Raw genomic sequence first — 24,825 nt, 5'->3', positions numbered from 1 at the left:
GCACTTACATTTTGATTCCAAAATGCGGTCAACCTAATGACGTCAATGCAGGATCAATGTGAGTCGAATGGCTTCGTGGCCTTTTTTTCCTGCGTGTCATTTTCTCATGAAACTCAAAGAATTAAGCAAAACAAAAGAAATGGGATAGGCCAAGCACAGGAGTGTAATTTGCAGTGATCATTTCAATAATTCGGTAAGGTACTGTATGGTTTCAGTATGTCTTTCACTGCACAAAAAAAAAGGCAAATATTGAATACCTTTATTTATAAATTTATTCATGCTGCTTGGAATGCTATACTGTTTTGTCATCATGGAATGATCAATTAATGGTTCGCGCATCCACCTCACAGTTCTGATGTTAGAGGTTCAAATCTGGGCTGCGGCCTTCCTGCGCTTTGTATGTTCTCCATATGCTGCTTTTCTCCAAGTATCCCTTGCCCTTTGATGTCAGTGTGAATGCTTGCTTGTCTATACATGCCCCACAATTGGCAACCAGGCCAGTGGTATTATGCCCCACCATGTGCCAGAACTCAGCTGGAAGAGGATCCGGCTCATCTATGAGCCGTCGAAAGGATAAATGGTCGAGAAAATGGATGGATGGATCATGGATGGATGATGTCATTTTATGTCGCTCACCTCTTACAGACGAATCTCACAGAGGATCAATTATATTTTACTATGGACAGTTCCGCACAAACCTTTAGGATTATTATTGTTATTATGATTATTATCGGGGGCAGCCCGGTAGTCCAGTGGTTAGCACGTCGGCTTCACAGTGCAGAGGTACCGGGTTCGATTCCAGCTCCGGCCTCCCTGTGTGGAGTTTGCATGTTCTCCCCGGGCCTGTGTGGGTTTTCTCCGGGTACTCCGGTTTCCTCCCACATTCCAAAAACATGCATGGCAGGCTGATTGGACGCTCTAAAATTGTCCCTAGCTGTGAGTGTGGCCGTGGATGGTTGTTCGTCTCTGTGTGCCCTGCGATTGGCTGGCAACTGATTCAGGGTGTCCCCCGCCTACTGCCCGGAGACGGCTGGGATAGGCTCCAGCACCCCCCGCGACCCTAGTGAGGATCAAGCGGTTCGGAAAATGGATGGATGGATGATTATTATCCTTATTTCCGTATGTACAATACATATGGTGACTGAAGAATCCTCCTGACTTGCCCAAATTTCAACTTTCATAATCTCATAATGATTTTTCACTGGAAAACAAATGAATTTGACAGTATTTGTCGCTTATAGAAAATATCCTTTATTGATATTTTGTAAGCAAGAAACTCCCACTAAGCCACAAAAGGCTGTTATCTTGAGAGCAAAACAATTCTAATTTGAAAGAAATGAAATACATTTTCCAGTATATTTTTCCCATCTTTGCCTTACAGCAGCAGTAATTTTTTTCACCATAAACACATTGAATACAGTTAAACAGGAGGAGTGGCAACTATTCTAGTGACAAACACCGATCACTGTAATAAATACAAAGAAAACAAAACAAAATGGGCAAGTTAAATGTCATAAATAATATGTGAGTTGGTATAAGAATACAGGTTGTAAAATGAACTCGATGAAGAGTTATTATCTACATTGACATTTTTGATTGATTGTATTTTGTACAGATCATTACGGTAGCTTGCATCTCCATAAGTGAACAGGCTTTTAAATACAAAGATGGTTTTTTTGTCTTTTTCTTGAGTCAAAAACAAGAAAATAAAGTTGCTGCTTGTTATAGGAAAAAAAAATGTTCCATACAAACACATAATGCAACAGAAGAACATTTACATATTGTAGGAGGTGGATGCTGTTTCGGCACCACATTCTGCCATTTTGTCTCGACTGAACACCATTTAATTTGCTTGCTTGTTTTTTTTCTTCTACAAGTTTAATATTTGAAATGAGATTCGGATGGCTTTTAAACTCTTCTCTTCTCAACAAACATGCTCAGTGTATAAAAATCACACTTTCACACGTCAGCGGTGTATTACACACGATGCACCTCTTGGAATGGATTTCCTATGCGCGCACGTGTCTGTTGTGAGCATCAGAATTCAGTAGCGATGCTCCCCTCGTGTTATGTGCGAAGAGAACTCATATCGGTCTTGACTGCGATGGCCACAGAGATTGCATTCAAAGGGGTCTCTGAAGCCGTGGCAGCCCATGTGTATGGTGTACATGACGTGGTCCAGGAAGAGGACGCGACAATGTTCACACCTGTACGCCCGCACCTGCTCACCGTCTGCCGTCATCACCTTGAAGCCCTCCGACGCCATCTCCATGCTTGCCCGGATGGCCTCGTACTGTCGCTGCTGCTCCTCCTTCACGTGGGGCAGCGTGCCGTTCCGCACCCCCGAGGTGATGTGGTTGGTCAGATAGATGAGGCCGGAGGACGCCCCGCCTGCCCGATCGCCACTGTTGCTCTCCGTGTCAGTGGAGTCTTGGCCGCTGTGGCTCGGAGAGCCATCCTTCTCGCTGGAGGCAGACTTAGACTTGGAGAGCAGAAGCAAGTTCTCAGCCGCACTGTCCTTGGCTGACAGGCTGTGGCCCATTCCCGATTGGGGATCCGGGGCCACTTTGTGCAGGGGGTAGACGGAGCCCATGCCCACGTCAGAAGACGACGCTGGGGAGGGCTGCACCAAGGGCCGTAGCGACTCTGCCCCCAAGTAGCTGATGGCACTGTTGATGGCCTGGTCGATGACGTGGGGCTGAATCAGCTCACCAGGTGCTCCAGCGTAGGAAAGGTCTGACAGGCGCTTTTCACCTGAGGAAACACACACGTTGGTTGTCACAGATGCAAAAAATGATCACCGACATCCTGAGACAACAAATCTTAAGCTAAATGCTGTTTTAGTTATTCTTTCAAATGACCATTCCAGACCACATTGCTAATTTTAGATGAAAGCACAGCAAACTGAAATGGACACACCTTAAACAAGTAACAGGCCGATTTCTCATTGTAAACTGTGAATCAACTTTTTTCAACAAAAAGTGTAAGCTCACACTTTGTCAAGTTCAAACTCCTGTGAGACTCAGTCTGAGTCTGTTCTGTTCAATGTCTAAGCAAGCCGCCGGTCAGGAAAATAATTCTGAAGCAATTGCTAACTTTTACAGCAAGCAATAGTAGAGCTTGATATCAGCTCCCTATCTGGAGGTTACTTCTAATCATCAAGCACATGAATTTATTAGAAAAAAAAAGAATAGCAATTGCTAAACAATTTATTGACCTATCATGAGGCTACCTTTACTGTAAATGTATTGACACAAAGGAAGCAGATTTCAGCCCTTACCCACAAACTTCTGTGGCATAGTGCTCTTACGCTTAGCTACATTATTAGCTAGCCTGTCTAGCACCAAGGCTCTGTCAGATCCCGTCTGGTTTAAGTCTTCCCTCTGTTCATTCTGGCTGCTTTCTTCCTTTACTACTGGAAAGCAAGACAGAGAAGGAGGTTTTAGAGTCAAAATAGGTGTCGTTGGTTGAAAAGTGAGTACTAGTGTAGGAGGGCCTCTTTGTTGGTACAGTTTTTGTTTTCCGCTGACAAGAGCGCTATTTTGATGAATGTCCTTTTACATCTAGAACACAGGAAATCTACAGAGGTTTTAGTTTCAGCTCACGTTTACACATAGTCTGTGATGCAGGGATGGATGCACAGGTTCAAGGTTCATCAGATATCAAATACACTCGCGTATAACCTATATGTATTAGTACAACCTGAACTATTGCTGCTTCTCAACTGTGGTGTGCTGATTAAATTAAGTAAAATAGGTCATGGATATTTGGGTGAAAGGGGACACACACACACAAGGCACCGACCTGTGTAGATGCTGTTCTGCAAACCCATGCACTGAAGGTAGTTGTGACAGCGTTCCTTGTGCTCCTCCAAAGAGCTGCGCTGCTTGTAACTCCGTCCACAGTAAGCACACTTGTGGGGTTTTCCAACTGCAAAACAACAACAAACAATCAACAACCACTGCAATAAAAAAAAAAGTGATTTTGAATCGACTTTCTAATTTTTTTGAGACAGTAGTATTGAGTTAAAAAGTCGAATTGTACTCATTGGGTGATTTTTATGAAAGGTCATTTTAAACCATTTATTGTAATATGTGTTTTTTTTTTCATGGGATGTAAGGTCTACTGTCTTTATCAGGTATCAAATGCGCAATCTTATTTCCATTCCAGGAAACCTTCAGTAGTCTAAATAAAAAGCAAACTATTTAAAATGTGGTGCACATTTTAAATAGTTTGCTTTAATTTTCTTATATTTAGTTTGATTTGACAAGTCAAGTCAAAAATCATTTTAAAAGCATGTAGACCATTAAACACATTTTATTTTCTTCATCTGTTCTTCTCTCTTAAGTACAATGTTGACACAAAACAGGTGTATTTTTCCAAATTGCTTTTATCCATCCATCCATTTTCCGAACCGCTTGATCCTCACTAGGGTCGCGGGAGGTGCTGGAGCCTATCCCAGCCATCTCCGGGCAGTAGGCGGGGGACACCCTGAATCAGTTGCCAGCCAATCGCAGGGCACACAGAGACGAACAACCATCCACGCCCACACTCACACCTAGGGACAATTTAGAGCGTCCAATCAGCCTGACATGCATGTTTTTGGAATGTGGGAGGAAACCGGAGCACCCGGAGAAAACCCACGCAGGCCCGGGGAGAACATGCAAACTCCACACAGGGAGGCCGGAGCTGGAATCGAACCCGGTACCTCTGCACTGTGAAGCCGACATGCTAACCACTGGACCACCGGGCCGCCCAAATTGCTTTTATGTTAAGCATAAACCACAGATTCAAATTTGTGGTGAGTGACAATAAATACCCCCAAAATATTTTTTTACAAAATCAGTAGGTCACATTCCATGTTTTATAATAGAATGTCCCCTCACAGCACACTTATTTTGAAATTTACCCCAATAGGCTCAAATGTAAATGCATTACAGCGCTGTCTCATGCATTAGTAGTCTACCTGCTGAGCCGTTGTGGTATTTTAGAACATTTTGAAGAAATAGAAAGAAAAAAAGAAATAGAAAGAAAGGTTACACGGGCATTTAATGAAAACTAAATATAGTTTGGCAGACTTTTGGGAAAAGTTTCAGTACTGCCTCATAAGGCTGAACATTGCATCTAAATGCGTTGACTCCTCTAAATGAAAATATTGGAATTTGGAAGCTATATGATGTCAATGGTTTGTAAAATTAAACACAAATATTATTTCTTAATTCTTTTACCAGCTCAATTCCTGCATTTCTGAAAGTAGCACCCATCCAGTATCGTCTGATGGAATTTTACGTAACTGACCAGAATGGGTCCGCAGGTGTCCGGTGAGAGCATCCCTCCTGCGACAGGCGTAGCTGCAAAGGTGACACTTGAAGGGTTTCTCTCCAGAGTGGAGCTTGATGTGACGCAGCAGGTTGCCCTTCTGGGTGAAAGAAGCACCGCACTGGCTGCACTGGAAAGGACGTTCTCCTGAGAGCAAAAAAAAAACAAGACGCAAAATCATATAAAGTGGCTGCTAAAACAACAAACACCAAAGTATTGACCTGGATGTTTTTATGACGTTTGCCCTGATCGCGGACCAAAAGTGTATGCCGCAGGAGCGGGAATCTGGGGTCATTGTGTTACAAGCATCCGAGGAAAGAGGACAAGTGAGATAATGAAGCAGCTCAGGGGCACTGTGTGTGTGGGGGGTGGGGGGGTGGGCACAGTGATGCTCCATCTCTCCATGCTCCCCCTGCCCCATCAACTCCTAGTGCTCTGATCGAACAAGAGCCTCTCAGACTCAGCCTGGCAGTTCCGTAATGCACCATTGCCTGGGTCAATTTGATCTGAAAATCTCATTTTTTCCTCTTCTTCATCTCTAAAATAAGAGCAGCATATCACAATGCAAATTCAGCCTCATTTGAATAAAGTGAAGGAAACACTTTGTGTTGAGAGCCAGTCTTCCTGATCAGCGCTCCTGGAATAAACCAATATCCAGCCTCCTCGAGTGTTGTGGCATTCTGTGAGAACCTTTTAATGTGGCTTTTTTTTTTCGTAGCCTCCACCTCAATAAAATACGAGTCACCAGTGAAGCAGCAAAAATATAGAAAAGAGGAAATTCATTAAAAATGCATTTCAGGAGCAAAGACTCAACCACAGAATATTTTCTATTCAAATCGGCAGCACTTCATTATATCCTTTATTGTACTTTCATTTACATTAGTCAACTGTTCCGTTATTCCATTTTGAGTGTCATTAGTTTCTACAGCATGACAGTTAAGTGCCTTTTTCAAAAATGTTCCCCACCACTGGTTTGGGTTCATTCTGTTAGAATATCAATTCACAATTTTTGAAAAACTTTTAATAGCTAGTTATATTTGTGACTGCACGGAGATCCTATTTAATTGCTCTCGGGAAACTTTTTGCTCAACTGGCAAGTTTTTTGTTTTTTTTAGATAATATTTGCTGCTTGATTGCTCAACAATGTGATAAGTTACTGTTTACTTGTCACGTGATGATACTCAGTTCTTTTTTTTTTTTTTTTAGCATGCTAATGGAGATTTCATACATGATAGGACAAATCTGCATGCACACACACAGCCAAACACAAGTATTATCGCAATAATGATTGTTGGTACAGAATGCACAAAGAGACTCAAGCCAAGTTTTAACATGACTTTCATACCAAAAAGTAAGAAGACACCCAATTTTGATGTCTTCATTTGTAAATCTAAGGAAGACTTGGAAACACGGGACGGAGCCACTTTGCCGCCCCTCATCCATCCTCTCATGCTAACATTGAACAAGGGTGCATATGGAGGGCATGATTTATTGCGGGTGGCTTACCAGTGTGGCTTCGCTTGTGCACCATCAACACATTGGGGCCAATACAAATTATCCCACAGATATCGCACTTGAGCTTCCCGTTGGACAGCCGGATGCCGCCAGCCGAGGAGAAGACCTTGGCTTCGGGACTCGGCTGTGAGCCGTTCACCTTGGCCCCCGAGGCATCGATCATGCGCAAGTCTTCCGCGCACTCCTCCTCCTCCGTGCCATTCATGTCACAGGACAGCCCATTCTCCTCATCACTGCGAGCCTCAACTTTAATGTTGCAGGCTGGAAAAGAGGGCAAGGAAGGGCCACGGTTTAGATTAAGAAGAGCAAGATTCCGTCATGATGTTGTAGAGAACGAGATATGGGCAGTCTATTAGTGTGATGTGTCATTCGTTCATGATACATTTAAAAAGCTAAAACTAACCTTTGTGACAATATCACCTAGTCTATGACCATTCAATTTTTTCTCTCTCTGTTATAAGGTCAGAATTCCCAATCAGTATCTATAGATGGAATGGTCACTCAAGTTGCGGACCACAGGATTGTCCAATGTAAGCGGGACTCCATTCAATTTTTTTCTGTCAGGCCCATATGGAATCAGATATTCTCAGATCCCAATCGGGCCAAATGTGGATATGTGGTTAAAAGCGAATACGAATCAAATGTCAGCATATGTAATTCCATTATGAGTGGACATTTTGGATTTGTTTCGTCATTTCAAGCCAGCCATTATCTAATTACGGTACATTGATTCATGATGTACACAAAAACACGCTCCTCTACCCAAAAAAGACACCAATAGTAAATCAGAACTATGACATAAATTTGGAGGTACAAATGTGACGCTCTTGAGCACGGCGCCAACGACACCTGAACTATGTCGTTCCTTTTACCGGCAATGTATTGGAAGCATACAATTTGGAATGTATCAATGACAATAAATTACAAATTTCAGTTAGTTTGTAGATTTGTCCATATCGCTTGCAAAAAAAAATTATAATAATTAAAAAATATATATGATAGTAATGTATCAGGAGCTATTTTCACCCTCAAGCGCCTTGACCACTGAATTGGGAGGGCCAGTGATGCTATCAATTCCTCCCCACTTACTGTATGATCTTAGTGGAGTATGTCAGGCCAGACAGAACCGCACATAATTTTTAGTATGATGTTTCTTCCAAGTTGTCACCAATTCGGATCAAATCAAATAAAATTTATTTGTATCGCACCTTTCATACCTAAAAATGCAACCCAAAGTGCTTCACAAGCGAACGAACAAACAAACCCTGTCATCATCATCATCATCATCATCATCACAACAATTATAGTAAAACAACACAGCAATAAGAACAGATGTGAAAAAGACTTGTCCTTCCGCCCCTATACTAAGACCCTTCATATGCATTCGTATTACTGCACAAACATTCTGTACACAAATGTATAAATACTAACTGCATGGTTCAGAATTGAGGAACTCGGTGTGGCAAGGCCAGCTAACACGAGAGGTGCCACAACCCACAAGTGCAGCGAGCGCTGACCCAGAGACTCTGTCGACCTGGTACACTGGGGTGTATGTGCGGGCCCCCCTCCCCATGTGCACCTGCCAGTGCATCACTCTCTCTCTCTCTCTCTCTCTTCATATATATATACAGTATATATATATATATATATATATATATATATATATATATATATACTGTATATATATATATGAAGATATATATATATATATATATATACATATCACATATATATATATATATATATAGATATATGTGTATACAGAAAATGTTGTAAAGATGTAAAAAATGAAGAAGACAAATGGATGTGAGCACTGATGATGTAAATGTAGCATAATGAAAAGATGCTAATCAGTATATTTCTGGGGGAATACAGGTAAATAGTTTCACCAGCAAAATGTGGCTCTTCACCTGTACGAAAAGAGTGCTGAGACATATTCTAAAAAAACACAATGTGTCCTGCCTCAACACACAACGCAAACATGGTAAAAATGCAAAACAAACAAACAAACAACCCCCCCCCCCCCCCAAAGTTAGCTTATTCGGGCATTTTAATTAAACATTTCGGAAGAGGCTTGCCTTGGGTCAGCTTCTAATTTGCCTGACGATGACCCTTATAACTGCTCTCTTTTGACTTTCTTGAAAGTCCTATTTGTGTTTTGGTCTCACTCTTAAATATTTATTCATTTAAGTGTGTGCTGCGCATAATCTTATACCTGCTTAAAAAAGCTTTGTAATCAATTTCTTTTGTGACAAATAGTGTATTCAATATGTAGTAGGCACCAAAATTGCTTTCTGACTGAAGTATTTCTGTTGTTTTTGATTGTGTGAGTTTGTCTGAAGTTTGTCTGTTGATGACTCTTGTGATTGCTCAGGGGTGTCAAACTCATTTTTGTCACGGGCCACATTATAGTTACGGTTTCCCTTGGAGGGCCGTTATAAATTTTGGGAAACCATATAAATGTTTAATCACCTCCACATATTACATACACAGTGCACAACAAATTGATGGATAACCAATTTTAAAATCAGAAGTCAAGAATAATGACTGTTATTGTGGATGACATATGACAATATGAAATTTTGGTTCAGACTTTAGCAAGCATCATGGAACTTGACATGCTTGATTTGCTTTCGCGGGCCACATAAAATGATGTGGCGGGTCAGATCTGGCCCCCGGGCCTTGACTTTGACATCTGTGCTCTACATTGACTATTTTTTGTTATTTTGTTCTTGCTTTAAAATCTAGTTTATTTGTCTCAAACTGAAATTGCTACCTGCTTAGAACAAAAATATTTTAAGCCAAATAGTGTACAGTACAATCTTCATTTGGTAAAGATAAGATTGCTTTACGAAGTTGTAACAAGTTTGCATTGCACAGTCCAAACTTCTTTCATGACCAAAATACTGCATATAATACATTAAGACATTTTCCTCACTTAACGCTCGTGATTTGGGCAATTCAACATTTGATTATGATCATTCTTCACTGCGGCACGAAAGTAAAGTGGTGATCTGCAGGTGGAAAAGACACACGCTGCGCGTTTGAGTATGTCAGCGATGAGATCATCGCACACCATCATAGTTTGGTGAAACAAATGACAGCGAGATAAACAGGAAACAGAGACACAGGAAGTAGTGTGAAACGAAGGAGTACAGCGGTGACAGCGTATGATAAACACCCGGGCACGTTCTTGTTGATTTTCATCCTCGTTTCAATCGGTCAGAATCTGCAAATTACCGGTAATACATGGTGCGCGTACGGTGATAACGAACTCTGAGAGCCATGGTTTTTATTTGACTTGTTGTGTTCCCAGAAAAGAGAAGTGCCCTTTCGCATATAAGAGCAACCTTCTCCTTCTTTCCCACCACAGGACTTTGTTAAGAGAATTGACAGACTGATCATGCAAGTCGCCCCGCGCTGCGGTTTGCGTGTCATGTTCACAGCCTGATTTCCCCACGCTTTCAAACCCTGTGCTTTTACAACCGAAGAGGAAGAAGTGGAAATCGTGAAACATTTTGGAATCCATGGAAAAGGGGAAGCTTCAGAAAGAGGGCCTGTCTAACTGAAATACCAAGAATTATGGAGAAGTGACAGAAAGGGAAGCATGGGAAAGGAATTGTCAAACATGTAACTGAAATAGGTTGACTTTTCTTTTTTTTCTCCCTCTCCCGTTTGCTTGACCCTCACATTTACAGAGAGAACGTGCATCGATATATCCAATTATGTTGTTGTCTGTATGGGAGGTTTTCTCATCAGATTTTGTCTTTTTTTTTCTTTTTCTTTTTTTTTTTTGATTGAGTCAATAAGAAAAGACAAAAGTCACACAAAAGCAAAGGGGACGACTTCACACAATTACAAAAATGAAAACAAACACGAGATTGTTGCATTTGTCCAGAAGCCTTTACGTTTGGTCCTTTAAATAGCCTGCTGGTGTTGTTTTTACTTCTTGCAAAGGCAGTTGTGTTTTCTTTTTTCTTTTTTTCTTTTTTTTTTGTGAGGGATTAAAACAAACCTAAAGCAGGAAAAATTTGCAGACACATTTAGACAATGATATCCTGTTTTATTTATAGCCCATATGAAGCATTTCGATTTAATTTTCACTTTCTCAAATAATTCAAGCAACAAGTGTCATAATGTAAACGGATCCTTTCACAATCCCATCTGATTAATTAAAACCTTCATTAATGTTATTTTTCCGCGCTGCTAATGTACTTCTATAGTCATGAACTAGATCATGAAATTAAATGGTTTATAGGTTGCTGATGAGATGATCCTTTTATTGTAGATCCAACTGACTGCACACTGTATGGTAATATTCCTTTCTTTCTCTTTCTTTCTTTCTTTTTATTTCTTCAATGATAACACATTTTGAAAGTGCTGCATAAGCATGCATATGCAGACGTGACAGTGCTTCCGCGTTTGTCTGTAGATATACACGATATACATTTAGTAACGTAATACATTTTTTTGGTTTCGTGTTCCACGCGGGTCTCCTGTAAATGTCCTTTAACACGTCTAATCATGTTTTCTTCATCTACTTGACGTGCAGCAATTAAAATCTTTCAACAAAAAACACTTTTTCCAACAAAATTTCTTTCATGTTTTTGTGTTTGCCGCAGTCCCGCGAGCCTCTCGTGTGACCGTCCGGTTGAGCTCATTGGAACAGACAGAAGGGAACCGTGAACGTCGGACTGCGCCCAACCGCTCGAGGACATGGGGAAGTTGCAAACGAAGCGGGAATAGGAAGAAGGCTTTTGACTTTACATCGAGGTTTGTCTGAGCCGCATACTCTATCCTGATTTGCGTGTGTTGGGAAGCGAGCGTCACAAGCCCTTCGTAGACAAATAAACTGCGCGGCAATAAAATGGTCGTGGGTCGGCGTGGATAAATGTTATCCTTGATTTGCAAACAAAGGAGAAGCAGTGGCAGAAGTAATTGGCACATTTTGGTGTTGATAGATAGCAGATATGGGAAGTTAGATAGCAAGTGTTCTTGTCTGCTGTGTGGAAACACACACGCCGAGCCTGCCGGTGGTTCCTGTTACAAGGCTGAAACGTGTGTGCAAGGTTGTGGAACCATGTATTCAACGACAGCACTAACACATCCAAAACACAAGCAGCCCACTTTTACCTTTCAACTTTTGTGCTTACATGAAAGTATTTCAACCACTCACTTTAAACAACTCCAAGTGAGATCAATTCAAGAAGCAACATTTAAAAGCAGCTTTTCAGTGTGACACGGTACAGTTGCAACGACAACAACACAAAAGACACGCCGAGAATATCAATAAAAATTGAGCTCTCATAATTATCAAAACTATTAATATCACAAAGAAATTGGAGTGTACTGCATAATAAAGGCCACCTTCTCTGATGATGCTTTCCCATTATGCTTGAGAGATTGATTTAACTTTTTTGGGCCACAAATTGAGATTGCTGTCAACAATCATGAAGCGTGCCGTGGCCAGTTGCTTCTGAACCTGCATTACAATGATGCGACACAAAGATATAAGGAAATGTATTGCCCCCCCCCCCTCTTGTATTTTGTCTGTAACGTTGTCGACACACAAACAAACGCATCCTTACACCGCTTTATAGAAACTTTTTAGGGAAGCAAGGGACATATCACAACCCCACATTCATATTCATTTGTCTTATTTTACTCAATGTCAAGCAGCCACCCGAGACTAGTTGTGCAGTTAAAATTGTGTGCGCGTGTGTGTGTGTGTGTGTGTGTGTGTGTGTGTGTGTGTGCGCGCGTTCGTGTGCGTGGGTGTGGGTGTGTGCGTGGGTGTGCGTGCGTGCGTGTCTGCAGGTGTGCAATGATTCTCTCAAGCTTGTTGGCCTTGCTCCTGAACTCTTTATCTCCCAAAGTGTTGAAACTGCCTGACGGCAACTTGTTTCTGAGGAAACTCTCACACATCCTATTTCAGTTTCCTCTCGCTTTTCATTTCTCACTGCGTGGTGCTAATCTTTGCCGTTATCTGGATGAATGGAAAAACACAGATAGGATCGAAGCTTTTTTTTTTTTTTTTTTTTTTTTTTTTTGCATGGTGACGACAACAAACTGCAGTTTTTGATTGAACGTCCATCCTTGTTCTACCGCTTATCCTGTCACGGGTGAGCTGGAGTGGAGACCCTGGACTGGCCAGTAATTACAAGTCAATCTACACTCACCCATGGGCAATATGTGTGACTGACTGCATAAATTCAATAAAGACAATAATGTGCGTTGTTAAAAGCCCCCCCCCAAAAAAAATCAATTTGAAACATTTGCTTAATATTGCAATTACATTTCAGGGGACTTGAGGTAAATATACGGCACAGATGGGAACTCCCTAGCATCCTTCGCTTCACCGTGATATTCCCTGGTTTGATGTCGACAGATTCAAATCAAGGCCACATTAGCTATTCCTTAAGATTTGGCTTATTAATTACATGCCATGGATCAGAAGGTTTTTTTTTTTGGAGACCTTTTTTCCAGTGACCTAAATGCATCCATTACGCTCTTTTTAGAGACTGTAAATGATCCAGGGTATTATAAACTGCAAATATTTCTCACTTAATGTGCAAAAGGATTATGTTGGAGGGGAATTTTTTTTTTAAGCTGACGTGAGTTTCACTTAACTGCTGCTGTGAGAGTCGTTATATTATGTTTGAATCTTCGGCACTCGTTGTAATATATGGACTTTTAATTAAGATATTTAAAATAATAAAAATGGACTATAAATCAATACGATATCCGGTAAAATGAATTTACATGAGAAGACTTTTTCTTCACTAAACCATGTTGCTTTTACTCAATAGGGTCACTGGTGAGTTGGATGTCATTTGCCTCTGGGTGGGTACACCCGAGGACTGGTCGCCAGCCAATCGTCGGGCACATGGACAAATTACATTCTTGAATGACCCGAATTGTGTTTTGGGGCCATAAGAGGAAGACGGAGCACCGGGAGAAATTCCACATAAGCGCGGGGAGAGCATACGACCGCCAAACAGGAAGGTGGGAGCTGAGATTTGAACCCTAACCTCGGACTGTTAGGCAGACATGCTAACCACTTGATCACCATGCTGCCAGAACTTCAATTAAGAAAACTGGACAAATCCCACGTACGCACGGCGAAAATGTGCAAACTGATGTCTCAGTAATACCTTTGTCCCCTCTGTTGTGCTGCTGGTGGGCAGAACTTGCTGACAGGTCCTCCGGGACAGCCATGGGCTCCTCTGCGTCCTCGGCCGCTTCGTTGGCAGGGGGGCTGTCTCGGCCTTCTGCGACACACATCAGAAAGCTCCCGTCACTCACCACGCGAGGACCCCAAGCGCCTCTTTCAGAGGACGAAAATTACCTCCTGGTGGTTTAAAAGCTGTTTGTCGCACGTTAAAGCTCAATCATGCGGCAGTCTCTTACCTGGCATCGGGGCAATTTCCTGGTCCTCCTCCGTCTCCATGCGGTGCAAGTACTCTAACGGGGGACAGATTGCGATGTGAAAGTACGTACATTTAATCAAGAGTAGGCAGAGGAAACATTACACAAAGCCAGAGCGGGTTAAGGGTGCACTCTCGCGATGTCACCTCGGTGAGATCAATCTTGTCGCCGCACAGTCACACCGCTGTCGCCCACATTAGTTTGCAAAGAATTACAGACAATTTCATTACAAGTCTGAGATCAGAGCGCGGCCCGGCTTCAGCTGATGGGCCCGCCGACATATCGCGGGCTTGCCGGGGACAGCCTTTCAGACCACATTTGTTATTTATTGTTAATTTCCTGCCACGTAATCATCTAAAAAATGCGAAGTGACCGCGGCAAAATTAAGCAGAAAATTAACTGGCCTCAGGTCACTGAGGATGTGGTTGCTCGCCGTGCTCAGCTGATCAACTCTCATGTTCTCTCTAATTTACTGAGCATGCATGGCTGAGTCCGCAGCCTCGGTCGGCGCAGACGCAGTCACATTCGGAACCCGAAAGAGGAGCAAAAAGACGAGGCGAGGCAAAGGGTGTCAGCAAGTCTGACATCGCGGGAGTGGAATAGATTGCAATTGAGGGGAAGAAGTCAAGAGAGCAAATGTGACTGGAAGGTGGAGAACAAAGCCTCGAAGTGCAAAGACGAACAGGATGGCGGATGGAGAAGTTCTCTTTCTCGCTTCTTTTGCGGCAAGAGAAGGCAACCGAGTCCAGAGGCGCTCCTTCGGCCAGGGCTGAATATCTGAGGAGTCACCAGTGCTTGTGGCCCCATGAATAATGGATGGCCCTCAAGCCTGAAGCAGATGGGGCCGACAGCCTCGGCCTGGGCTCCGGCACTTCAAGAAGCCCTCGCTGGGGCCGCCGCCTGGTCCAAGCAGCCACACGGGGAGAAGTGAAGCTCCTGAAAATAGCGAAACAAGCCCAAGGGAGAAGGGGAACCTAGGCCTTCCTGTTTCACTAACAGATGGCTCCACACATTTGGAACAAATAGTGGGAAGCGACCAGGCTTGTGTGTCGCAACACAACAGTATTTTGCGGAGTCAAGTCAGGAGCTTGTGCAGACACCCGAGTGTTAAGAGAGGAAGGGGGGCAAAGGTCGCTGGTGCAGATGATTTACTGGGCATCGCGCAGGGTGTCGCGTGCTCCACCATTCTTCTGCATCTGGAGTTTGGAGGATGGGGGAAAAGCGAGGGTATGTATTCTCTGGTGCCCTTTTTCTGGGCAGATGGTGCGAGGGGAATCACGGCTGTGTTGGTGGGGGCACGTTGACACTTTCAGCCAAAACCTACTTGCAAAGACGTCTGGAAAGTATGGTGCACATTCAGTAGTCAGGAAGTCTGTGTGTGTGCGTGTGTGTGGGTGCGTGCGTGCATAGAGAGGCACTGGAAAAGTTTTGGTCTGAGTATCAGTGAGGAGAGGCAGGAAGAGGCTTGTGGGTTGACAGAGGGTTGCATGCGTCTATACGTGTTTATGTGCTGGTGGGGTTGGGGAGGGTGGGGGGAGGGGGCATCTTCTCATAGAGAGGTGCAAACAGCTACACCAGCAACAAGGGTGGAGATGAGAAAGAACGAAACCGTTAACAGATACTGAGGGCCACACCAGTGAATTCTGGATACCCGAAAAGAAGCTCACAAACAGGCGTGCGTGCGTGCGTGCGTGCGTGCGTGCGTGCGTGCGTGCGTGTGTGTGTGTGTGTGTGTGTGGGTGTTTCTATGATAGCAAATAAATTGCAAGCATTATTCTGTATCCACTCACAGGCAACAACATTAAAGGAACATCTGCACAATGTATTCAATGAAATTCAATACAATAACCCTGCATACAATAATTTCAGCTGATGTTCAAGTTCAATTTAATTTATTGTTTTAAATTTCATGTTTGTTTGGTTGTTTTTTTTTGCAGTGGTGTGGAACTGAACTTTATCATATCGAGAAGTATGCCGTAAATTGGGTAACTAGAATTAGAAACACCACTTTGCTCTTTTAGACAACTGCAATCTACAACACCGTAATTAACGCACACATAGACACCTCTATATGGTATATTCAAAAGTAAATATTCATTTTAAAAGTCTTGGTAAAGTTATTATATTGTATCTTATTGTATTAAATCGGATATACCAAACGATGCGTCGGAGACCCGGATCGTTGTATAAGTATCACAAGTAGAAATGATGAATGAAATTAAACAATAAATACGAATTTACACACAAGCCCACTCAGTCGCATACACACACAGTCGCCAATGCAATACTGTCAGCGCAGTAGATGAAATGAAACCATATTTCAATATTTAGACGTTTGAAGCATAAATAAAAACCAACCAATAAGACAAGTCATTTTTTTAAAATCAATTATAAAATATGGAAAACAAATGAAAGGTTAGAATTTTTATATGATGAATCCATATTCAAATGATGTCATCACTTAAACGAAAAGGCAATATTCATTTTTGTATTCGTGCCGACCCCATTTTTTTGATTTCACAAAAGACAGACTTTATGTGATTTACAAAACACGGATTCAAATTTCAAATCATCCTACAAATTGATCCTCTCGTATTGAAGCGCTCGGTTCTATTAAAAAGTCAGGGAGTTGTCTGTTACCAGCCCGTGTGCGCATGTGTTTCTGTCGAGCGTCACTACAGTAATTCACGAAATGTATGGATGATATCAGCGGGTAGACAGCGTTAGCAGATGTGTTCTTAAGGGGCCCAGTGCGGGGGTGACAGGGGAGCAGAGGTGCACTCAAGATAAGTTTCCTTCATTTGCATGTGACACACTTCACTAGTCTGCTATTCAGACAGTACAATCATTTTAATAACTGCCTGTCTTGTGTTGCCCGCTCCCCTCCTACTTCTCTTTCTTCTGACAGCACACACGACGCACACACTTGAGGCACTTCTGCTTCTATCGATCAAAAAAAAGTATTTTGTGCAGGTGTGTTTTCAAGTTTTAAATAGACGGAAAACCGAAATTATTTTTTGGGAAGTGTTGGGTTTTTTTGTTTTGTTTTTTGTTTTTCTTTTGTAAAATGTCAGATTTTTGCCAGAGTAATTTATAGGATTATTAACTTCCTTTTTGTGACTTGCTTTCACATTACCTAAAGAGGGTGCTCTTTAAAATAGGAATTAAAATGAAAGAAATTGTCAAATTGATCCATCAAGTCATTATGAGTAAATTGCCATTGACCAGATATTTTTCAGCACACACTTCATCAGCTTCGAAAGTAAAAAAGCAGAACGTGAGGTGCTCTTTTTTCATTGAAAATAATTTTAAAACTTTGAACATTCTATAAATAATTCAAGTAATCCTACAAAAAGTACAATTGTGCACCGGTGTCTTCAACTTACAGCATTTCAACAGCCTAATGAGAAAGTGAAACAAGTTAAGACGTGCGGGAAGCCATCATATATGGATCATCTTTCAGAGTCACGGGAAGCAGTACTGTTAGATTCTAAAATTCGCACCTTCATAATGTCCAAAAAGTTGCAAAGATAAGTTTTGAACCGAACGCTCTGCGGTGGTACGGCACATCCATTGCAACAGGTGTTACAACAGAAGGAGAAAAACAGATGAAGATGTCCGAAAAAGCAATCAAATTTGGGAAAGATAAATGAAAATACAATTTCGCTTATTTTATTTGGATTTTTTTTAATGAGACATTTTGAAAACGTGGATCCATATTTTTTTCCCGAAAACAAAAAGCCAAATGGAAAATGGGAAATGCCCCAAACATTCCTCTAATGTCAATGTCTCTTGTGTAAGAAAAGTGTGCCACAAAAAACGGTTGTAATTTGCAGCGTTTAGTAAAATATCGCACGTCAGTGCAATGTGGCGGCAGAGAAAAGCCCGCGGATGAGACGGGATGAAGACAAACCACCTGCAACCAAACTCTGCAGGAGGTTTTTCCAGCAGGTGCGCGCCCTCCCCAAAAAACCCCTTTAAAAGGATCTGACCGTGCCCGTCTCAAGCTCCTGCCCCCGTGTCGCCAAGACTCTCACTGAGCTAAAGGTTAGTGGAAGCCACTTTACCTGCTATTCCTTGAGTTTGCAGTATGAAGTTCTTCCAACTGTCCCCGGCTCCATGTGTAGAAGGTCGCAGCGCTGCGGCCCCATGGAGCTGCGCCCTCAGTCCCTCCCCTCTCCACTGCACTTCCTCGTTCCAGCCCAACATGACTACACTGTCCTCGACTGAGGCATTTTGCTTGCTTTTATCCACAGGCCCGGCGTGTGGCGGGGCGTCTTGGCACTTGCTTTGTGCCGTGCCAATAAAAGCTGACACCCAGTAGACCATTACTGGCAGCCATGCATGAGATGGGATGAGGCGCGCGCAAGAAGAGTGGACCATTCATTGTTTATTTATTTCATTCTCACCGAGGATGCTGATGGAGGAGGGAGGGGAGCGAGCGGAGGGGCACCCCTCACTCGTATATTGGACGGCTCCCCTTCTGTCACCTATGGCACGCCGAGGCAGCCCATGAAATGAACACAACTTAGTTTCTTATCCGCCTCATGATTCATCCTCTCCAATCTTCTTAATTTTTTTTCTTTCCCCTTCTGTAGCAAGTCTCCTTTGTGGCAAAGCGCCTTTTTCGACATCATCAAGTGTGCATATAGTGGGACATGTATCAAAGGCTATTTAAGCATTTATTCCAAATATCCAATTTACCCTCCCGAATGACCCGAACTGACTAGTAGCCGAATGTCAGTTACTAACAAGTAACTCTATTATATTTCTGCATACTAATAGGACAACTATGAGTTAATTTTGAGGTTAACTCATAGTTAGAGGTTAGAGGTTAACTGTACAAAAACTGTGCGGGAGTTGGCATCTATGCACTATATGTTCACTGGTACAATTTCATGATGTCACGAGCAGTAGAGTAGCACACATTTGCCAACTAGCACACAGCTTTGAGTAACTGGTAACATACCTGTAGCTGTCCGAGTGTGACAAAGTCGTCCAAGAGTGTGCAGAAATGTCGTACAGTAATTGGACATCCAGTGGTGGAAAAAAAACATTCCTGGTAAAACACAATCATTCTACTACTGCACTGAACTGTCCAACTCGTGTGGACATAGAGCGCACTTGTACATGGATCATAAGATCGATATAAAGTATATTAATTGCATTTTAAATTGGCTTTCCATAGACTTGTCTGCGATAAGATGCATGATTTTTAAAAAAGAATGTTTATTACTTTTCTTTTGATGGCGGCACGGGCACCTGCAGCGGCTCCTCTTGTTGTATGTTGTGAGAGAGAAGAAATATCATCTGTCCTTTGACAATAAAGTTGTACTTGACTTGACTTGACTTGATTTTGAAGATACATGATGTGTGTCTACCGCAAAATATACTGGAGGCAGTATATGGCATAACTTAAACCACTGCTCAAACTGCGTATATGAGTTTGCAAAGCCCACCAATCTTAACCCTTCCTAATCATTTTTATAATGTTAGCAGAACATAACATGCCACAAAACATGCTACCACTAAAAATGTCTAATTATGAGTCTACACTGACTGGCTACGATATACTCTTGTAAAACTTATCATATCAGACAAATCATACCATTTCATCTGTGCTGTATGTTACACATACAGTACATTTGACAATCAAGTTTATCCAATCCAATCCAATCCAATCATATCAGACAAACCATATTATATAATGAGCTCTATTATGGGAAATTGACTTCTTATTAGTGTACAAATTGTCGAATTATTGGAGTGTCTGCACTACCCATCAAGTGTGAAATTAAACAAATGAGGAAATTAAATCGATGTTGCCTTTTTCTTGAAAATGGGTGTAGAAGTGAGCCGATATGAATTGTGCCCAATTGTGAAGCGACAGTCTAGTTAATTTCTCATAATAATCACTCCTCCCTCACCAAGTTTCTCCACCCCATGACCTGGAAGCTAGGCCAGGGGAATATCTGCTGTTTTCAAATCCAAACGGGAGGAAGCAGCGCTGCATTGAGTTTGGTTGGATGCAAAGATGAGCATTCACTACGGTGTTTGCTTTTGATAAGCAGCGCAGACTTGGTTGTTTGGTAAGTTGTCGACAGGGTGTGTATGCACCACATACACGAGGTGAGCAGAGTAAGCGTCCAAGCGTAAATCTGCAAATTGTCGATGAAGTACTTCCGCCACCTGTGAAAATGACTCCAAATGAATTAATGGGGGCTAGCTAGCATTTGGCGCCTCACATTCACTTCTTTAGACTCATGGTTCAACTCGAATCCACCATATATCACTACGACTCTTTGTCATGCTAATGAAGCGTGCCGTAATGAGCAGTCGCATGTTTGTGTGAGACAAGACGGCCCCTCAAAACTTACAATCTTAAGGAAAGGACAAATAGCAGGTGTAAAACCTGATCCTTGGGGAACTTTAACGAAAGCATGTGACAGATATTTTATTGAGACACTCGAGAACCATATTCACTTAAGAAAAGAAAAAAGTGAAGAAGAAAATGTCACACACAGACTAAATTGTTGGCACGTTTTTGGTAAGGGGAAGACAATCCACAATGGTCATTGAAATAAGTTTTAACTGTCCAAAAATCAAATTATATATTTATATGTATGTATGTATACATATACACACATATATATATATATATATATATATCTCCAATATAATTCATCCATCCATCCATCCATTTTCTGATCCGCTTTATCCTCACAAGGGTCATGGAGCATGCTGGTGCCTATCCCAGCTGTCTTCGGGCAGTAGGCGAAGGGACACCCTGAACCGGTTGCCAGCCAATCGCAGGGCACACGGAGACGAACAACCATCCGCACTCACACTCACACCTGGAATTGAACCCAGTACCTCTGCACTGCGAAGTCGACACGCTAACCACTGGATACCGCCCAATATAATTATTATTGGACACTTTTTTTTAAATCTCTTCCAGTCTCATCACTAGTTTTAAGTTGTTTTAGTGACCATCGTGAGATTTTTCCTTCTTTAACACAAGGTTGCTGACCATTTATTTTATTTTCAGTGAATAAGTTAGAAAGGTAAATACTGTATTCCACTCTTTGTTCTGTTAAAAAAAAAAACTTATCAGATATATCTCCCTAAACATCCATCCATCCATCCATTTTCCGAACCGCTTGATCCTCACTAGGGTCGCGGGGGGTGCCGGAGCCCATCCCAGCTGTCTTCGGGCAGTAGGCGGGGGACACCCTGAATCGGTTGCCAGCCAATCGCAGGGCACACAGAGACAAACAACCATCCACGCTCACATACACACCTAGGGACAATTTAGAGCGTTCAATCAGCCTGCCATGCATGTTTTTGGAATGTGGGAGGAAACCGGAGTACCCGGAGAAAACCCACGCAGGCCCGGGGAGAACATGCAAACTCCACACAGGGAGGCCGGAGCTGGAATTGAACCTGGTACCTCTGCACTGTGAAGTCGACACGCTAACCACTGGATACCGCCCAATATAATTATTATTGGACACTTTTTTTTAAATCTCTTCCAGTCTCATCACTAGTTTTAAGTTGTTTTAGTGACCATCGTGAGATTTTTCCTTCTTTAACACAAGGTTGCTGACCATTTATTTTATTTTCAGTGAATAAGTTAGAAAGGTAAATACTGTATTCCACTCTTTGTTCTGTTAAAAAAAAAAACTTATCAGATATATCTCCCTAAACAGTATTTCATTAAAGGCTTATCATATTACTCCGGCTGTGTATGACTCACAAGCGAATGCTTGACATTGGCATTGCCATACCTACTGTTCACTGTTAATATGATGTTGGATATGGTAGAAATATATATGATTTGAAGATTAATATTGATGTACTTTTTTAAAATAAATAATGACTTACAGCTTGGCCAAATTGAATCAGGCCTTATTCACAGTTCTCCAATAATAATAACTATCTCATTTCAATGTCTATCAGGATCTTTTCGCTCATTTTGCGCCTTGACCACATGATCCACTTAAAAGTATAATTTTGTGCCTTTATATCGTTGTAATTTTTGCTTTAGTAAATATTATAATCATTATTATAAATTCCCTTTGCATTATTTTTTTTTCTCTCAGTGTAAGTGTGTTTTTCCCAGTACAGTATTCCACGACCTTTCGGCCCCACAGAGTCTTATCTCAGGAGCGGTCGTGTGCTGGATTGCTGAGTCACCTTTGGTGGGAGGTTGCTCTTATCTCCTGAGAAGCACAACGTTCAGGCAGTTGCTTGCAAAAGGAGGAACTTTGGGCAGGAGCGCTGTGGCCTGCTGCGTCTTCTTGGCTAAAATGAGGATTGCAGCAACACTCGCCGACTTCCTCAATTCTTTCGAGTTGGGTCAGAAGCGTTTTCCTTTTTCTTAATGTTTGACATGCAGGTATGAAAAAGCAAGTCAGCTAGGTGGTTCCCGTTGTTTTGCTGAGGGAATGTTGAAATTTATGACCCAGGATGATCTGAGACGCGTAGTCATGACTGCATAAGTCGGAGGTGTAGTCTCGCAACACTTCACAGCTTCTCATACTTTCGGATTTGCCTTTTTTAATTGCAATTTTGGATCTTCTCTCATGTTATGAAGAGCGAGGATTCAACAAATCATCCGTGTGGAACTAGAATAGCACTCAAGGCCGCAAAACTACCTTGAAAACGTCATCATCTTCTGTTAGCTCTCAGCCCAATAGAAGTGGACAGAAATGGCAGAAAGTGAAAACTATTTCTTCAATCCAATCTTAATTCAGATCCTTCCCAAAATATGATAGTTTATGCAGTATAAACAGCATATGCATGACATGAAATTCTATGTTGACACGTTTAATGTTATAAACACAGAAAAGTGCCATGGATCTAAATCACTGACATTATTGGGCAGGTAAAGAAACACAGAGACCATTATTATTATTATTATTATTATTTTAATTCTTCATAAGCAGGAGAGGGTACAGGGAACTCTGCCTCTCCCCACACTGCCCTGACCGCAGGTCCCTGATATGAAATTAATCCCGATTAATCACATTGTTCTACTTCTACTATTTTATATGAAGCTTGTAAGAAATATCCATCCATTTCTGATCCGCTTTATCCTCACAAGGGTCAGCCTATCCCAGCCGTCTTCGGGCAGCAGGCGGGGGACAGCTTGAACCGGCAGAAACAAGCAACCATTCGCGCTCACACTCACACCTAGGGACAATTTTGAGTGTTCAATCAGCATGCCATGCATGATTTTGGAATGTGGGAAGAAAGCGGAGTACCCGAAGAAAACCCAGGCAGGCCCGGGGAGAACATTCAAACTCCACACAGGGAGGCCGGAGCTGGAATTGAACCTCTGCACTGTGAGGTCAACGCGCTAACCACTGGAAAACCGGGCCGCCTGTAAGAAATATCAACATCACTAAAATGTAATGTATTATAATCAAAGAGAAAGCGTATTTAGAGCGAAAGACTGTTCTCTTCGCTTTCTTTGATCCTGGAATACAAGTTTTCTCCTGTAAAATACAACTGTTGGGGGGGAAAAAAAGATCAAAAATGTAATGTTTTTCTTTGGACTAGATTCGGTTTTGTTCCCTCGTGTCCTTTTTGTCTTCACCTGTTCTCGTCATTCGGGTCCCTCGTGTTAACCCATAGGTGTCAAAGTCAGGTCCTGGAGGGCCGCTGTCCTGCATGTTTTCCAAGTCTCCCTGTTGCAACGCACCTGATTCAAATGAACAGGATCAATGTCAGGCTTCCACAGAGCTTGCTCATGATCTGATCATTTGAATCAGGTGTGTTGCAACAGGGAGACTTGGAAAACATGCAAGACAGCCGCCCTCCAGGACCTGACTTTGACACCGATGTGTTAACCTATCAGCTCCCACCACCCTTTGTGTCTTTTCCAGGTGTTTCTCGTTGTCTCGTCACTTTGCTTGTATTTAGTTCCTTGGGTTCTACCAGGCTTTGTTGGATCATTGTGAGTATGTGAACGTCTGTGTGCTCCTGTCATATTTTGTTTCTGTCCTAGGTTTTTGCTACATTGGTTCCTTGTTGGTTTCTGCACTTAGTTTGAGTACTTCAGTTACCAGTTGTTTTTTGTTCATATAATCTGCTCAGTCCCCCGTGTACCTCCTGCGTCCCTGCTTTTTGGGGTCCTGCACCTACCACCTCGAAAACGTGACACAAAATTAGCTTTACAGCCATCTTTCTTATAATCTTCACGTAGAAACAACTCTTATCGATTTACAGGTTTAATTCCGCCCATGAGCACCACAATCCAACAACGTTGATTTTGCGAAGCCCCGCGGAACCAATTTGGGCAGGATATTTTGCTCTGAGATGATACATCAAGGACATACGACTAATATGCTGTACTCTTAATGAACGTACCAACACGAGTCTTGAAGAAATGATTGAATTTGACATGAATCTACATGTGCATTTCTGAACTGGGCCATTACAAGTTATGGTAACCGGAAAACCTTGAGGTTGATCCACAACCTGAAGCAAGTCATGTTGCTGTAATTAATATCACTCGGCAAGTCTGGGGAGGGGGGGAAAAAGCACCTGACTACCAAA

The 24,825-nt window shown here is 42.2% G+C and overlaps 1 protein-coding gene and 1 long non-coding RNA gene across 6 annotated transcripts; one reads left to right on the top strand and one right to left on the bottom strand.

The window, feature by feature from the left end:
• Positions 1-1,235: 1,235 nt before the first annotated feature.
• On the bottom strand, positions 1,236-18,521 carry ikzf1 (IKAROS family zinc finger 1 (Ikaros)). Of its 5 annotated transcripts, none has more exons than XM_086121953.1 (8): positions 18,330-18,521; positions 14,245-14,298; positions 13,989-14,105; positions 6,826-7,095; positions 5,299-5,466; positions 3,805-3,930; positions 3,281-3,415; positions 1,236-2,754 (listed from the first exon to the last, which is right to left on the bottom strand). In XM_086121953.1, the coding sequence occupies exons 1-8, from the start codon at positions 18,469-18,471 to the stop codon at positions 2,045-2,047; spliced, it is 1,722 nt and encodes a 573-aa protein (XP_085978079.1). In that variant the 5' UTR covers positions 18,472-18,521; the 3' UTR covers positions 1,236-2,044. The 5 variants fall into 5 exon arrangements, with proteins under 5 accessions (XP_085978079.1, XP_085978080.1, XP_085978082.1 ...); XM_086121954.1 differs by having other exon boundaries at positions 3,281-3,412; XM_086121956.1 differs by lacking the exon at positions 3,281-3,415 and having other exon boundaries at positions 18,330-18,520.
• Positions 15,786-19,611, top strand: LOC147199412 (uncharacterized). The gene is made up of 2 exons (XR_015102034.1): positions 15,786-18,309; positions 18,519-19,611. It is a non-coding gene; the product is annotated as an uncharacterized LOC147199412 (long non-coding RNA).
• Positions 19,612-24,825: the final 5,214 nt, after the last annotated feature.

The sequence above is a fragment of the Hippocampus guttulatus genome, chromosome 10 (assembly GCF_054856545.1).
Source record: "Hippocampus guttulatus isolate MCC_2025c chromosome 10, RoL_Hgut_1.0, whole genome shotgun sequence".
Classification (NCBI taxonomy): domain Eukaryota; kingdom Metazoa; phylum Chordata; class Actinopteri; order Syngnathiformes; family Syngnathidae; genus Hippocampus; species Hippocampus guttulatus.
Note: the sequence above shows the minus strand (reverse complement) of the source record. Positions and strands in the feature narration are given on the sequence as shown.